Here is an 18,233-nt window from a genome sequence, read left to right as displayed (position 1 = left end):
CTGCAAGTTCAATAAACAGTGAACAGTGAATGTGTAAATTTAATGTTTGAAAGAGAGATTGTATATTCTCAAAAAACATTTGTAACACAGATTATTATACAATTTTTTTAATTTTTTTTTTACAAATATAAAACCACAAATTCAATAGTCAAAATATATTTATAGTCTCAAAAACGACAAATATTATTCTCATTTTGAATTTTATCAATATATTATTGAATTTCCAACCCATATTTTTAGGTATCTGGTAAACTGCACATAGAAATCTCCAAGTTAGGAGGATCCTTCATGGATCGCTATGGTGATATAAATGAAGATGAGGATGATGAAAGTCCTGTAGAGAGACGTTCTGCTCCAATGATTGTCAGGGTAAATAAAAATTTAATTCTCAAGAAAAAAAATATGCCTCTTAGTGACATCCAAAAAGTTATTAATGTCAGTTAAATAACTATCCATCATAGTCCAAATAATGTAGATGTAAGGAATAATAGGTCACAATACAGCCTTCTAATTATACAAATATGAAAGACAGTGACAAATGTAAACCTTGGAATTCCAAACTTAAATTTTGGAACAATTACGTTGTGGGGAGCAACCATTTAAAATAAAAATGCTGACTGTTGGTATGTTTTGTATACTATAGGGTTCTTAGATCAAGTAAGGAAGTTTGCATAGAGTTTTTTTAACACCCCAAGTAAGTGAATAGATGTACTGATATTCATTTGCATAAGGTTGATGTCTATCCTTAGCTGCTCATATTATGAAAGATATTATTTGTATGATTTAAATTACAGATACGTATACATCAGGCCAAAGGTTTACCACCAGCTCTGTGCCATTTTGTGTTCTGTCAGTACACATTCTGGGGACATGATGAGTCTGTAGTTGTCCCCCCTGAACTACAACCTGAAGCTGGTGAGGCAGACGACACTAAAATGTTTATTTTTAAACATTCTAAGGTAAACATTGTTTAAAAAGTTAGAAAAAAAATGAAGACTAATTAGGTGTTTTAATTGAAAGAATTTGTAATGAATTTATGCTGAAATCAGGGTTTACTCACAACTCAAAGAAAAGATGTTTTGTAGGGTATGCATAAATGTCATGAACTAACAATGAACCAAAAATCTTTAATATCGGACCACAGATGAAATATCATGTTGTGATTGGTTAAACACCATCAGGTGGTGACCCCCTATGAGACTGTATGGGTTAGTAAGTTTCATATGGGGTTCATGACACGTTAATGGCGACCTCATCTATTAATGTTGTTGTGTTTCATTGTTTATTTGTCAACAAAATGCAGCAGAAAAAGTCCAGCGTCCGATAAATTCATTATACGGTTAACTATTGACCCCCTACGGATCCATAGAGGGTGAATAAAATTCATAGGGGATTCGGCCACTCCGGCCTCACCCCCTATGGATTTGACTAACCATCTATGGATCCATAGGGGGTCAGTAGCGAACCATATAACTTATAATCTATGACTTATGCAATGATTTTTGTTTCCACCAATGAAAAGATGCTGTTCATGTATATCCATCAATTATCGCTATTTTTTGCATTTTTCCTTTAATATTTTTTTGTGATAATGAGATGAAAAATTATTCCTAGAAACTTAGTAGATATGTGGCATTGCTAATGAAATTGACATGAAATTGTGACATGTCATAGGTAAAATAGCAATAAACAGATTATCATTGGTCATCTCAACTTGATTGATTTTCTCGCTTTAGCTGTACTGGCTCAAGCTAGAACATCAATCTTGTTGAGAAGATCAAAGATAATCTATAAGTATGCTGTTGGTCCATCTCATATCAGGTTTTGGTTTGGTATGAGATAGTTTATCATCAACCAATATATATTGTGTCTCTTTTAATGGATATTGTGGAGAAATAAACATTTGAATGCTCCTACTAACATCTTTAATAGTTTATACATACTTTTATATCATATTTTGTCTCTTACAGGATTTTAAAGTACAAACGACAGAAGAATTTATAGAATATTGTCAAGATGGTGCTTTATCTATAGAAGTCTGGGGTCATAGAAGTCAAGGATTTAATATAAACGATAAAACTGTTGACAATGTTAATATCAGGTCAAGGTCATTGTCAGAAAGGTATGTATGACATTGTTACCCAACGGTCATAGAGGTCAAGGATTTAATATAAATGATAAAACTGTTGACAATGTTAATATCAGATCAAGGTCATTGTCAGAAAGGTATGTATTATATTGTCACCCAAGGGTCATAGAGGTCAAGGATTCAATATAAATGATAAAACTGTTGACAATGTTAATATCAGATCAAGGTCATTGTCAGAAAGGTATGTATGACATTGTCACCAATGGGTCATTGAGGTCAAAGATTTGATATCAAGGATAAAACTAGACCATGTTAATATCAGATCATGAATATTGTTACCCAAGGGTCATAGGTCAAACCTTTAAAACAAACATTTGACAGTCTGAGGTTACTGGAGTTATAATAAGTTTTTTGTCAAGGTCATAATGAGAAATGATTATACTGAATATATGGCTTCCTTTAGAGAGATTGGAAAATAGATCTTTGATAACTGTTCAAATTGTCAGCCTTTTTTGGTCTAGAACTGCAAATGCTTCTGCCCTATATGTTATGAGAATTTTTTATTATAATTTTCATCAATTTAAAAAATTAATCTTGGATAGTTGTTGTGTTATAGTCAATAGATTTGCATAAGGAGAATCTAATGATCTTTGTATTTATTGTTAACAGATGGCAGGAAGTTATGAGAAAGATTGAAATGTTCGTTGACGTACAAGAACTTAACCACCAGGGGGAGTATGTTCCTGTTGTAGTACAGCCACGACCTGATGTTCCATCGGCTGGAGTCTTTCAGTTACAACAGGTCAGAATATGAAATATGTTCACTTTTATTATAAATCAAATTTGTTCATTTTATGACCAATCTACAATAGGGGCATTATGTTTGCTGGTCAGTGTGTATATAAAAAAAGAAGATGTGGTATGATTGCCAATGAGACAACTCTCCACAAGAGACCAAAATGACACAGAAGTTAGAAACTGTAGGTCACCTTATGACCTTCAACAATGAGCAAAGCCCATACCACATAGTCAGCTATAAAAGGCCCCAAAATGACAATTTCAAACGAGAAAATTTAACGGCCTTATTTATGTCTGTTCATCCTATATCTGGTTAGAGATTAATGTAAAGGTACTTAATAACCATGTGTTCACATCAATGATAAACTTAGTACTCTTGTTCATGATGGTGTGAACTTTTAAAATTGTTTGCCAAATCACCATTTACTCCCTAATTTAATGGTTCACTTAACATGGTCACATGAGAACTTGACTGTTTCAAATATCCTGAGACTTAACTAAATTACTATCTTTTATTTTAGGGTCATACAAGAAGAATAGGAGTTAAAGTGAAACCTAGTAAAAATTCAGGAACATTACCTTTAATATGTGAATCTATATCATCTGTGTCTGTGGGATGTATATGTTCTCGGAGTAAAATGACACAGAAAGGACTGGATAGCTATCAGGAGGAAGATTTAAACTTATTACGAGATCGATGGTCAGAAGCATTGGAGAGACGGAAGGAATATCTAAATGAACAAATTCAGAAACTTATAAACAAGCAAGGTATGATTTAGTGTTTTATAGCATCGTTAGTAGATTTTTATCATTTTGATTGCCAAATTTCATGGGTTAAGGGATATTTTTGTGGATTCTTAGTTTTTATAAACTCTTCATACAAGCCTATAGACAATTTGTGTGTGGATGATATTTAAATATGTTATTCCCCAATTCCCTAGAGGTGGTTGTTTAAAAAGCTTACTGAAATTCAAAGCACTAAGCAGTACTTTAAAAGTGTGTTCATTTAATATCCTGTGTAAACTCCAAGGATAACTATCATCACTCTTTCACATTGCGAAAAAAAAAACTAAATGCAAATAAGCATACATCATAAAAAGTTTTAGAAGTATATTTTACAAGATTACAATAAAAATAATTTTATTTTCCTATGTTAACCTTTTGTTCACCTTTCAGATAAGTCAGAGTCTGATGCTGATCGTGAAAGAGCTCTGATGGACCAGTGGGTGTGTCTCACAGAGGAGAGGAATGCTGTTATGGTCCCCTCCCCAGGAAGTGGTATACCTGGGGCACCTGCTGATTGGTAGGTTAATAGATCTGGGATAGAGTCAAAATGACAATACATGTACATGTATATTGAATATACATCTCTATATATTTTGTGCAATTAAAATTGAATTTGCTGTGAGAATGTCACTAACATACCAAAGATTTCAATTTTAACAGCAAATTTTTTGTTTATAGATTTATACTCACATTCCAAAATCAATTGATTAGAATAGTTTTCCTTTGTCATACATGAAAATTGTGTCTTATTTTTTGGAACTAAACATCAGAATTTCCTGAAATTTGTTTCCAACCTTTTGATGAATGCTGTATACTGTAATGCCTATTCACATTCATAGCTCATAAATGAATGTTGATAGCAGGATATAATAAATGAACAATAGCTCTCTGTACATTTTGTTAGGATTACATTCATATACTTTTATCCATTAGAAGTAGTTTTAATAGTCCCCTACAGATGAAGTCGAAGGGGACCTAAGGTTTGCAGTCGTCTGTCCATCTTTGTTATATCATTTCTTTTGTCATGCATGTGTTGATTAAAAATAATACTGTTAACAAATGAGGTGAATGTTTTTTCAGGGACCCCCCAGATGATATAGAACGACATACACCAGTTGTCTTCCTTGATCTGAATGGTATGTCTATACTGTCAAGAAGATGTCAACTTATAAGTAAACACTAACTTATACTAACATATAGTTAACACTAACTTATACTAACACATAGTAAACACTAACTTGTACTAACACATAGTAAACACTAACTTATACTAACATAGTAAACACTAACTTATACTAACATAGTAAACACTAACTTATACTAACATAGTAAACACTAACTTAAACCAACATAGTAAACGCTAACTTATACCAACATAGTAAACACTAACTTATACTAACATAGTAAACACTAACTTATACTAACATAGTAAACACTAACTTATACTAACATAGTAAACACTAACTTATAATAACATAGTAAACACTAACTTATACTAACATAGTAAACACTAACCTATACTAACATATAGAAAACACTAACTTGTACTAACATAGTAAACACTAACATATAGAAAACACTAATTTATACTAACATATAGTAAACACTAACTTATACTAACATATAGTAAACACTAACTTATACTAACATAGTAAACACTAACTTATACTAACATATAGAAAACACTAACTTATACTAACATATAGAAAACACTAACTTATACTAACATAGAAAACACTAACTTATACTAACATATAGAAAACACTAACTTATACTAACATAGTAAACACTTACTTATACTAACATAGAAAACACTAACTTATACTAACATATAGAAAACACTAACTTATACTAACATAGAAAACACTAACTTATACTAACATATAGAAAACACTAACTTATACTAACATAGTAAACACTTACTTATACTAACAGAATAGAGAATACTTGTATACAGTCATTTAAACAAAGTTAACAGAAATGTTATAAGAGAAGTCACAAAATAATTGATTTAAAATTGAGTATGGAAGTGGGGAATATGTCAAAGAGACAACAACCCAACCAAAGAGCAGACAACAGCCGAAAGCCTTTTCTGTTTGCCCTAAAAAATATAGGGGCCTTATATTCCATCATTAGCAGCATTTAGGTGTGTTGTAATAATTTTTAGACATTAATAACTTTTTGATACCTAAATAGAGTTTTATGAAACTTGGACAGATGCTTCTTTGTTTTATCAAAAGACAATACAGCTAAATTCTGAAGATTTTTTTCAATTTTTTTTTCTTTAATTTTTTACAGGTTAATGAAACTTGTTTTAGCATTAGCATTTTGATAGTTTACAAAATGAGTAAAACTTTTATGTAATTTTTCAAAGATGAAGAAAAGCATCATTTTCAAGAGACAGTAATAAGAGAAAAAAAATCATATTTGGTCAGCAAACAGTGACAACTTGTCACATGTGCGTGGTTTTTTTAACAAATTTATTCCTGTTTTCCAAAACATTTGACAAGTGGGGATATGATTATCACAACAATGAATGGATTCTTTTATTTTCATTACAGCTGATGATCTGAGTACGCCCAGTGCTAGAGAAGGATTACAGGCTGCAGGCTTCAACTCCATTCTTCCTAAAGAACAATCATCTCAATTCTTCAATCTTCCAATCATTAAAAACATTACAGATAAGGACAGTGTGAGTAAACTTTCATATCTTATGATATATTGTGTTGTCTCAGCTTATGTCACCAAAAAGCAAGATTTCATAATATAAAGAAATTTATTCAAAAAGCTGCTTACAAGTAATGGTTTAAAAATTTGAATTTTTTTTTTCCAATGGCATTTTGCTCAATAATAATAATAAAAAAAAAACATTACAAAAAAATCTGAATTCACAGTAGCTTTTCCAAAACAACTAATTAGGTCCAATGTAGGAATAATTTAAAAATTAAAAGTCTTAATACCACAACTTAACTAAGGCCACACACAGTCATAATTGTGAAAAAATATAAACTTTTGCAACCTTATCCTCTTACTGAATAAGGCCTGCCTCATATTTATTAAAAAGTGAGAAGATGTGGTATGATTGCAATAGACCAAATGACATAGCCATCAACAACTGTAGGTAGCCTTTTTAGCAATGAACAAAACGCATGATGTTAATATGTGTACAAAATGTTTTTATATTTTATTTTTCAGATATCTGCTGTTGTTTCATGGGACTCATCGATTCATGATTCACCAAGTTTAAATCGTGTTACATCATCCAATGAACGTGTTTATATGATATTAAAAGCTGTTATAAGACTTAGTCATCCAGCGTACTTAGAAATAGTGTTAAGGAAAAGAATTTGTCTCAATATTTATACAAACTTTAGTATAACAAGTCTGACTGATAGATTAAAGAAGAAAATTACTGGACAGGTAAGAACTGTGAAAAGAAATACTTCTCTCTGTCAGGTTAGAAAGAAATTAATGGTAGAAATACATAATTAAAATAAAAAAAAGAAGATGTGGTATGATTGCCAACTAGACAAATCTCCACAAGAGATCAAAATAACACAAGAAACAATAGGTTAACAATGAACAAAGCCCATACTGCATAGTCAGCTATAAAAGGCCCTGAAATGACAATGTAAAACAATTCAAAGGAGAAAACTATCTGCCTAATTTATGTACAAAAATGAATGAAAAACAAATATGTAACATATAAACGAACAACAACCACTGAATTACAGGCTCCTGACTTTGGACAAGCACATAAATATAGACTAGGGCGGGGGTAAACATGTTAGCGGAATCCCAACCCTCCCCTCACCTGGTACAGTTTATGTGCTTTACTGTGCTTTAAAAAATTCTTAAGCAAGTGATTAACTTCATTGATTTTTTTGCAACAGTTTTTTAGGTAGCCAGTAAAAAGATTAAAAACTGTATAAATTAGGTTACATCCATGTTTTCAACTGCCTCTGTGACCTTGTGGTTTTGTGTTCACCTTGAGGGCTGAATATCTTGGGTTCAAAACTAGTTAATTCAAACCCAAAACTTTGAAATTGGTCTTTACACCCTCTCTTGCTATGCATGCTCCTTTCGGATGTTGTTTTCAGAATAAGGTGACATGCATTCCTTCTGACGTTACCTTGTGAACTATCACTCTACATATTTGACTCAGCATTGGACTTGCACAAAGCAGGGGAAAAATATATGTATCACTTTAGCATGAGAGTATCCTGAATATGTATTTAACTTTCTGCTCGATGTTTTTAACAGCCATCCTGGCCCGTTGGTCATTATCATTTTTCATTTACACATCATAAAGTTATGTCACAATAGCAAGTTTTTTTACTCCTAACCTATTTAAAGTTGTTTTGTGTCTTTGCAGGAGAAATTATTTTCTAGTGGAATTTCATATGAAGTTGTTTCTAATATACCTAAGGTAAGAAATTGTATTATTTGATAAAATTAGAACAATTTGACAAGATGAATAATGTGACTTGGTGAGTATTACAATAATGAGGACTTGCATTCTGATATTTTGACACATATATCTGTATGCAGCTTTTCATGAAAATGCAATAATTAAACTAAAATTTTGGATGGTTATGTCAAAATCATAAAAATATTGTACTAATGTAGCAATCATATATATCAAAAGCTGAACAAATCCGGTTGAAAAAAGTTGAAAGAAGATGTAGTAATAAGACAACTCTAATAGATCTCCTCCTGAAGTTCACATTTGTTTTATTTAACTGGAAATATTTCTGTAGAAAAAAAACTATTGACATGTTTCTAATAATAACACAATAACTTTAAATACTTCTTTTAAAATTATTGACAGGCTTCTGAAGACCTAGAGAACATGGAGACTTTAGCACAGATGGCTGCATCACAGAATGAAGTGACGGCTGATGGAGAAACTTACATAGAAAAATATATCAAAGGTGTCTCCGCTGTAGAGAGTATATTAACATTAGACAGACTTAGACAGGTTTGTTAGAATTGATATGCAGTTTATGGAGTATTTACAGAATATTGTTGTATTGTATAGATACATGTAAAAGTCTTCATGCATAGTGAGGGCTTAAAATTGAAAAACAAAATTAAGTTGACATGAACTACTGTGGATTCATTTATTTTTATGGGTTTAGGAAAACTTACATGTAGGTGGATTTATAACTTCGTGGTTTTGCCAAAATCTGCATACAAGCCTGTAGAAAATTAGTTATTTGTTGAACGATTTATTTCTTGGTTCACCTGTGCCTAAGAAATTCAGGCAAATTGATATCCAACGAATAATAATGAATCCCCAGTAATCTGCTAAAATTTAAAAAAAAAAAAAAAAAAACCAGTTTAAAAAAAAATCATTTTACAATTGAGGGCTAAATTCAACCATAAAATGAATTTTAAATCATCACTATTTTATCTGTCTTACAGGAAGTGAAAGTAAAGGAATTGACAGCAGCACAAGGGAGAGCACTCCGTAAAACAACAAGTACACCAAATATTGCTAACGTATGTTATATGAAATAAGATAGAAAACTAGATAGTTTTCATAAGAAAGCTTCAGAAAGTTAGTTTGTGATTCACAATTTAATTGAATATGTATATATAAATATGCCATTCAAGTTGATGAAACTTTAAATTTCAACAGATGATATAACAGAATTATTTATTTTTTTTATTTTATTGAAAAGCATGAACATCAAGGTTACAAAAAAGAGAGAAATGCTCAGAAGACAAGCTAAAGATAGATATCAAAGAAACATTAAAAAGGCAAAGAGAAGCTGACAATGCAAAAAAAATAAACAAAAATTTGTGAATAAATGAACTTTATACAAACTAAAGACCATGCAACACCATCAAAATGATCTCAGGTGCTCTGTGAGGGTAAAAATAAATGTTAAATAATGTTCTTTCCATGAATGAATAATAATATTATGGAATGTTTTTTTGTCTTATTACAGGCTGGCTTGACACCTACCAAATTTGATGGACAGGTATTATATAAGAATTTAGTAACATTGATGAATATTGCAGAAAATTTTAGTTGTTTACAATTATACATATTTATGATAACAATGAATTAGAGTTAAAAACCATATCAACAGTATGCTTTATATCAACAGATAAATTAGTCACTTGATAATTTTGAAAAGTAAAATGGAAATCTACCCAATTGAAAAAATAAAATCATCTTAAAAAGTGCCATAAATAGCTTATTTGATACAATGAAGATGTTGTCTGCTTAGCACTCATGCTTTTTTCACTAGTTTTTTTGTTTTTCATATATTACTTATTATACCAGCATCTAAATGTTTTTCACCTGTTATTGAAAGAAAAGTCATCTGATTTTTTTTGTTTCCCTTAATAGCAGGTTCCTACCAGATATTCCTTGGTTTAATTTAGAGATTACAGCACAATATTATTTAACCTTACAACCTTACTCAAACACTTTATAAATATAATTATTTCCGTCTTTTTTATTATTTCAGCTAAGAGCAGACAGTATCCAAGATTTATCATGTGACAGTTTATCTCCTGGGAGACGGTTGTCACAGCCTGGTAGGTTTTTTCGTAAAAGGTCAAGGTCGGAAGTTGGAAAAAGCCTGAAAATCTTTGCAAAGGAACTGAAAAAACAATGTAAAAATTTAGGTAAAGATATGTGTTGAACCAAAGCATAATTGATGTTTTGCATGTGCTTTTATTGTGTCATATTATCATCCTTCTGCACAAAGTCTGTCTTTAACTTGTCAAAACATTGTTACTTTCTTCTTGTAAGGTGACATTGGTGAAGTTCGTAGGGTGAAATAAGGTGAAAGACTATTTTAATATATTGCCTTTTTGAAGAAATTATTCCCAGCTCAGTGTAGTTTTGATTGAAAAAGTTTCATTAATTTAATATATATTAATGTGTAAAATATCTTTACAAAAAATGATCTTTTTCAGACACAATTTATTAACAATGGAAAACAAATACATATGTTACTCAATTGGTTAATGGCCTTTAGAATGTCCAGTGGGATATTTTTACATATAATTTCAGGAATCAACATGATATGATTTTTAACTTGGCAGACAAGCATCAAAAACAAATTTCAATTGATTAGGTTCACATTGCTTATTGAGGGGAGTAAAAAAGTATAAGATAAATATTTTTGGTCTCTGAACCATCCATTATTACAAAGCTGTAGAATTATTAGATGTTTTTGACACAGCTTTATTTAAGAAAAATTGTAAGTTTCAAAACTTAATTTATACTTTCACTTCAAAGTTTTTACATGACAGATTTGATTTACATATATTAGCTTAAGTCTGCACATATATACATTTATCAATGTGCTTTGGTTTCCATATACATTTATGCTTAATTTTCAGTTTCCATGGTGAACATCTTTTGCAGTGATTTTCAGTTGCTATTTCCATATTGTATTTTGTATTTAATAAAGAAATGATAGATACAGACTTATGGTTACAAGTGTATTTTATTTTGCTGCAAAAATAGAGAGAGAAAAACGAGACTTGGAATTTTCATTTTGTGTCAAAATGCTAGAATTATTTAAACAATTGATGAATAAAGCTCTATATGATTTATTTAACCAAGATAAAAATAGAATGTGTTATACTTTCATTTCATCCTAAATCTAGAAGTATTAAAACAAATGTCAGGTAAAACTGATATGGTACATGAACTAAAACTCTAAGCAAAATATGTGCAATTTATTAAACAAACTGAAAATATACGTAATCAGGTAATAACAGACGATTTATTGTCATTTAGATAATTTCAGTAAAAATACATAATAATGGAAGCCGAACTTTATGTTTTTTTATTTTTTTTATGACGAATTTTATTAAGAAAAAAAGTATTGTCGTGAACTCTACTCCTGTGTTTCTCTTCAAAGAAACTGTCATGATGTTGTTGTCTAAATGTCATTCCAATCAACACTTTATTCCATGAGGTGTCTTAACGTCCTTCTTGTCAACACTTTACACATAATGACTCTATTGTTGTATTCTTTGCAGCCCGCCCAAACTTTCTGAGTTTACGGGGCACTGGTATAACTGCTAAGCGTATGTTAAATATACTTCAACTGTATCGTATGTTTTAGATTTATTTTCTTTCAGTTTCTTTTTGAATGCTTTTTATAGTCCATGTTGTATTCTAAAGTATTGTTTTATATTCATTGTTTATTGTTGTTTTTAAAAAATTGAGAAGCTCGAAATCAGCTGAATTGAATATTTGTCAGAAAATATTGATCAAATCTTCACTGTTATGATAGTGTTAATTTTATATGTCAGAGGTATACAAAATCTAATCTTAGATCTGTAAATCTGGGACGAAAAAACATGACAAAATGAACAAATGGAAATTTTTTCGTGTGATTTTTGTTCACAGATTAAGCCTTTCAAAATGTAAAATACTACTGAACAGAATACCTTCATATTTGATCAGTTCTGCAATGTGTGTGCACATACCTGCCAACTGTCAGTATTTGGGGGGATTTCCCCATGGAGACACCCAAATGGAAATTTAAAAAGAGCAATTTTGTCCACAATTTTAAACAAAATAATTAATTTTACAATGCCTATGAGCTTGTAAAAGTATGAGGGAGGCAAAAAAAACAACATTCAGATATATTTGAAGGCCCCCTTGAAGGTTTTGTAGGGCTGTTAGAGCCATCTTGCACTTAAAACCCCCCTTTGGCTTTTGAAAAGTTGGCAGATATGTGTGTGCTTTCAAGATCTATTAGACACCTACTTCCTGTGTTCCAATATTTTTAATTATGAATAGGGGTATACTTAACAAGACAACACAAATAGAAATTCTTGTTGCTAGCTTTGATGCCAGCTTCAGCATTGTTCCATCTGAACACAAAATGTTACACAAGAAATAACTTAAAGTTCACTGTGAATTACAATATTTCTCCAGTATGCTATTTGGATCGAGTTTGTTTTGTTTGAAATCTTAAATTTTCATTTTTTTTAAGGAAAAATATAACAGACAGAGAATTAATATAAATCTTTATTAATTTTTTTTGTCTAAATATATTGATAAAGATAAAAGAAGAAATCTATTTTTCTATGTTGTTTAAATGTAATTTTAGCTAGCTTAGCTTTTGACAGTTGTCATCTTCTATTGTTTATTTTTTTTTCTTTGTATCCATCTTTTAATTAGATATTTGAACACTTTTACCAATAATGATTGTTTAATATTTATGTGGGCTGCATACCTAATGCATTTGCAGCTTTTACTGTAAAAAATAAGATTGTTAGATATTTGTTGGGGCTGCATTCCATATCAAAACATCTTGACAGCAGATTGTACTGTAAAAAGGAATTTTTGCAATACCTTAATTCACACTTTAAAAAAATCATAGGTTCTTTGTAATTACATATAGCATATGAGTGGATTTGAGCGGAGAAAGATCCCTTCATTAGTATTAGTATTGTTAATTTTCTTTCAGTATTTAAATGGTATATTTAAGGTTACTAAGATAAGTTTTAAGTAGGTAACAAATAGAGGCTACTCTGTCATTAGAGTACTAGTATATCAGTAATACTGAAATTCTGATTTCAAGGATTTCCCATAGAAATTTAGTTGTATTAATTTTCACACACATTTTGATAAAGGCATATATTTGATAAATTAAATACATACGAATTCAAATTATTAGGAGGTATCACTAGTAACCCGAATTTAACTTGATCGGACAAAAACGTGTTAACGCTGTTTAAATGAAATTAATCGTCATTTGATAAAGATTGACAAAAATTAAAAATCATTTTTAATTTATTTCAATGTATATCAAATCATTTTAATGCCAGTATAAATAGCTTCGCTTGCAGTCGTTCAATTTAAATCAAGTTGGTGGTAAGTTACGTCAAACAAATAGGCCACGCCCCCGTTAAACTATTTCAAACTGGTATCAATTCGTTTTAAACCGTGTTGCGACCCGAGCTTTTAACAGGTAAATCACTCAAGCAAAACAACATCGATGTATCTTTCGTTTATTTGTTTCAAACTTTATCGACTTAAAATTATATATATAAATGCGTGTATTCTTATTAAAGTAATATACTTCACAATTTAAACAAATGAATGATCAATACACGTAACATATAAGGAATTTAAATAAAAAAATTATAAATTATTGATGCACGGTTTAAAAAAATCAAAACTTATGAATCTGTTAAAAATAAAATAGTTAGATGTTTAACATATTTTTAATTTGCCCGAATGCAGTAGATCTTTATCTCACATATTTGTTTCAAAACTTGCTGAGTGCTATGAAAACTTGTGAATGTAAGTAACGTATGGTCCATTGCAATGTCTTACGAAACTTAAGGTATTCCTGTATATTTCCTTTTCTCATTTTCTGTCTTACTATAGTGTACTCGTTAATTAAATATAGACACGGAAATTAAAGTAACTTACAAAAATTATTTATTTTTCACATAGTTTAAATCGATGTATCTTATAGTTTCGGTCAACAACAAATATTCCCTAGCTGCATATTGATATATGAAATAGCTTGTAATAAAAACAATGATGTGTTAAATAATAAAATTAATGAACATAATGTTGACATTTGTTGAGTCTTGCACACAACATTGTAAATGAAGGAACAGCTCAATAAACTTTTAAAACTGTGTCAAATTGTAATATCGGTCACTGACGCGAAACGGGCGTAATTTGTGGAAAAGTACACACTACGAAAATTGTGAATTGTGGTTCCGATCTGTAAAGGGATTATTGTGCTGTCATGCACCTTGACTTACAACAAGTCTTGCTATAAATGAACATATATTCTGTTTATTTGAGATCAATTTTAGTCTGCGATAACGATGGGTTGGTTGATTTAAGTTTTACGACCTTGACTTGCTCTAAGTCGACATTCTCTTACGTCTAATGCATTTAAAAATAAAAACCGTATATTTACGTTCAGGGCATATAATATAAGTCTACCTACAAAATTAAAATCAACATCAACATTATTAAAATAAACAAGAATGGAAAAGAAACAATCATGCACTGTTGCTTTGATATATTTTTTATTAACTATATTTAAGGGGTAATGTCTAAAAAAAACTAATTGTCGTACAAATAAAATATTTCATCTAGGTGCTTTCGTTGAAGTTCGCGTTACATATCAAAATGAATGTCATTGGTCGGAACTTTGGAAAACTTTCAATCCTGGTGTTCTCATCGAGGTCCGCGTTCATTTTTCAATTCAATACACAATATTTCATCTAGGTGCTTTCGTTGAGGTTTGCGTTACATAGTAAAATGAATTTCCTTGGTTGGAACATTTGAACACTTTCAATACAGGTGTTTTCATCGAGGTCCGCGTTCGTAATTCAATTCAATACACAATATGAAGTCCGATATGGTAAAAAAAAAATTTTAAACTCTACGATGTCCGAGTGAATAAATAGAATTTAGAAAATAAAACACTTTTACGATTCTTCAAACACAATACAAATACTATCCTTTTCGCTGATGAATAATTATTACTATGATTTGTATACTATTCAATTTGGGAACAGTATACCTTACAATATATATGTTCCTGATTTGATTTATTCCTCGAGAAAATAAATTTGATTTATTCACTTAAATCAATAATTGATCAACTTGAACTTTGAAAAAGTTACAATTATATACCTTTTCACATCCTTTAATTTAAGGTAATTTAATCCAAAAAACTAAATAAAATTAATTGTATTATTTAATTTAGATTCTTTATTTCTTTTAAAACCAAGTTAACGGTAAAAAGAAAGATATTTTTACATATAATATTAACATACAGATTTTGCGTATGACAATTTGAAACGAGCAACAAGAATGAGCGATTGGTGATCAGACTTGAGAAAATATACTTTTATTTATATATGATTCAAATTAATTTACACAAAATTTTCAAAACACAATATTTTTTTAAATAAATAAAGTGCCCAATTTCGAAACATTTACTCTGCTTACATAGTTAGGTTTAAGAAAAGGTCTTCTACTTTCTGTTAGAGTTGTGCAGTTTAGAATATAGTGAAATATATCAACCAATCTCTTGAGAGTTACAAAGTACATAGTACCTTTCCTGTCTCATAATTCTACGCCATCTACCGGTTTCTATAGGTAACCGATGATTTTCAGTTCTAAACCTTCATAACGTTATCTTATCTTTATAACGTAATACGTCTAAATATTCTTCAAATTCAAAGTTTTCTTTAAACAGTTTTAAACATAATACTTTTGGAGAATATTCCATTTCTGATTTCTAAGTCTGCTGAAAATGATAAAACAATCTGTTTAATAGTTTGGATTAAAACTATAGTTACTCTGATTTAACCAAATATTTTAAAATCCATATTTTTTCAAGATATTTTTTATACAAATCAACCAATCGAAAGTATATATCTTTATTACCAAAGTCTATATAAACTATGGGTATACAATTATATCAACAGCAATAATACATATAATACATACATAAACACAGACTATGTGACAGCAGAAGGTGTTGTAGAATAAACAAACATTATTTTAACATTTCGGATCTAAGCTCAAAAGATCTAAATGTAAATTTACCTAAATTACACAATTCTTTTACATTATTAGTACTCATCAGTTTAATAAATTTGTACATCGACGTTTTTTTTCAAATAAAATGGCTTCATATAAATTGTTCTAAAACCTTGAAAACGTGGACATTTGAGGATGAAATGAAACTCATCCTCTATATCATTTTTACAAAAAGTACATGTTCTATTATTTCTTGCTATACCATAAAATCTTCCACTTTCTATAGCTAAGTAAATCCACCATCTACGTTGAGTGTATAAATATATCTATATAGTTTACTATCAGAACTGTTTACAATGTTAGACCAAAAAATATACCATACGGTGTTCCACATATACTGACATAGGATAAGCGCCTAGCTCTCCATAAACCATAAAGCTAGGGTTGATTTTTTTCAAGTTTAACTTTCTAATGCATCAATAAAACTAAATCTCCAAATTTCACAGCCAAATAGCAATATATAGTCTTACAATCTTATCAGAAAGATCGTACTGACATTTAATTACTGGTAGATTAACTAAAATATTTGCTTCGTTTTTTTATTAATCAATCGATAAATTGAAGATCTGAATGGAATAAAAACATAAATAAAGAAAATATTTGTTTAACGCCATTATCTTTGACTATCCTACAGGTATACTAGCCAGGAGACTGTACAATGGCGGATCCAGGTTTTGTTCTGTAGATAAGAACTCCCGTTTGTTTGACGAAATTATTTTTCGATTGGGACATATGGTTTGAATCCCCAGTGACCAGTGGTTGTCGTTTTTGTATATATTTTTCTATAAGTGTTGTACATCAATCAGGCCGATAGTTTTCTTGTTTGAATTGTTTGTAATTTTGGGAAATGATATTAACGTTTATGCGGTTAGGTTTTTGCTCGTTGTTGAAGGCTGTACGGTGATCTAATTCATTGGCAAGTACACCACATCTTCTTACATTTATTCGTTAAATCATGTAGATCTTCATCAAGCCTAAATAAATAAATGATTTTGAAAATGTACTTATTGTAACTATACAACTTTTAATTCCAAATAATTATGTTTATCTAACATAGAATTATTATCAGCGGAGACATATATACACCAATTCTAAATTGGTTTAAAAAACAGACACATTATTATTGTCACATGAATATGTAATAGTGTGTTTTTATGTAAAAAAAATCTGTGAATATCTACCACCACTGTTACGGCCTTAAGAGATCAGCTGTTCTCGCGAGCTTTGAATAAACAAATCCAAACCAAAACAAGTACATAAAATGCATATTTTTAATCACATTCTTAATATAGAAACACTTAAATTGTGATAAACATTTTTATGAATAATTCAATTTTATTAAATCTTTGTCAATCAGACATGTAAATCAGCATCAAGGGATTGTAAATATACAATTCCTAATATACAATTCCTTGGCAGTATGACTTTGTATTCTTCTATATTGTGACCTTATTTGAACTAAAAGAAAAAGAAGAAGAAGAAGTCTGGAATTATCGCTATCTGTTCGACGGTCTAAAGATTACAGTGTGTTATCCATCTAGGTGTTCTCGTTGAGGTCTGCGTTCTAAATCTAAAGCATTTCATTGGTCAGTAGATTTGCAATCTTTCAATCCAAGATGTTCTCAATGTAGTCCGCGTTCATGTTTCAATAGGATAAACTATATTGTAAGTTTTCGATCCTAGTTAACAAAGTAGATTTTTTTTATCCGAAAAAGACTCATGTTCTACAATAAGTTTGTACAACGATTGAATATTGCTAAATGCATCAAATTGTCCAGGTCTAGATCGAACTTGCTTTGCTTCGTCGAAAGTACGAATATAGAAAAATGACAGATTTATATTAAAACTAGAACGTTCAAGAACAGTTAAAGAAATCATCACAATTTTTTTATTGTTAGTTATTTTGTACAAATATAACTATAATGCGAACCCGAAGTTGTAATAAAATTAACGGTACCAAATTTCTTGCACCAGATGTGCATTTCG

The 18,233-nt window shown here is 30.1% G+C and overlaps 1 protein-coding gene across 6 annotated transcripts in view; it reads left to right on the top strand.

Annotated features, from left to right (window-relative positions):
* The window catches only part of LOC134690720 (kinesin-like protein KIF13B), a 111,015-nt gene that overhangs the window by 71,563 nt on the left and 21,219 nt on the right, over nucleotides 1-18,233 (top strand). For 2 of the 6 annotated variants that reach the window (XM_063550745.1, XM_063550751.1), the window contains 15 exons: nucleotides 241-369; nucleotides 795-959; nucleotides 1,971-2,122; nucleotides 2,759-2,891; nucleotides 3,409-3,655; nucleotides 4,064-4,190; nucleotides 4,754-4,809; nucleotides 6,235-6,365; nucleotides 6,869-7,093; nucleotides 8,049-8,102; nucleotides 8,505-8,654; nucleotides 9,101-9,178; nucleotides 9,631-9,663; nucleotides 10,159-10,318; nucleotides 11,690-11,737. In XM_063550745.1, coding sequence (XP_063406815.1) covers nucleotides 241-369; nucleotides 795-959; nucleotides 1,971-2,122; nucleotides 2,759-2,891; nucleotides 3,409-3,655; nucleotides 4,064-4,190; nucleotides 4,754-4,809; nucleotides 6,235-6,365; nucleotides 6,869-7,093; nucleotides 8,049-8,102; nucleotides 8,505-8,654; nucleotides 9,101-9,178; nucleotides 9,631-9,663; nucleotides 10,159-10,318; nucleotides 11,690-11,737 — 1,888 coding nt within the window. Of the gene's footprint in view, nucleotides 1-240; nucleotides 370-794; nucleotides 960-1,970; nucleotides 2,123-2,156; nucleotides 2,227-2,758; nucleotides 2,892-3,408; nucleotides 3,656-4,063; nucleotides 4,191-4,753; nucleotides 4,810-6,234; nucleotides 6,366-6,868; nucleotides 7,094-8,048; nucleotides 8,103-8,504; nucleotides 8,655-9,100; nucleotides 9,179-9,630; nucleotides 9,664-10,158; nucleotides 10,319-11,689; nucleotides 11,738-18,233 lie in introns of all 6 variants that reach the window. The other 4 variants (XM_063550748.1, XM_063550747.1, XM_063550750.1 and 1 more) reach the window with 4 other exon arrangements.

Source organism: Mytilus trossulus, chromosome 11, assembly GCF_036588685.1.
Source record: "Mytilus trossulus isolate FHL-02 chromosome 11, PNRI_Mtr1.1.1.hap1, whole genome shotgun sequence".
NCBI classification, from domain to species: domain Eukaryota; kingdom Metazoa; phylum Mollusca; class Bivalvia; order Mytilida; family Mytilidae; genus Mytilus; species Mytilus trossulus.
The sequence above is the reverse complement of the archived record's forward strand: the minus strand, read 5'-3'. Positions and strand labels throughout refer to the sequence as shown.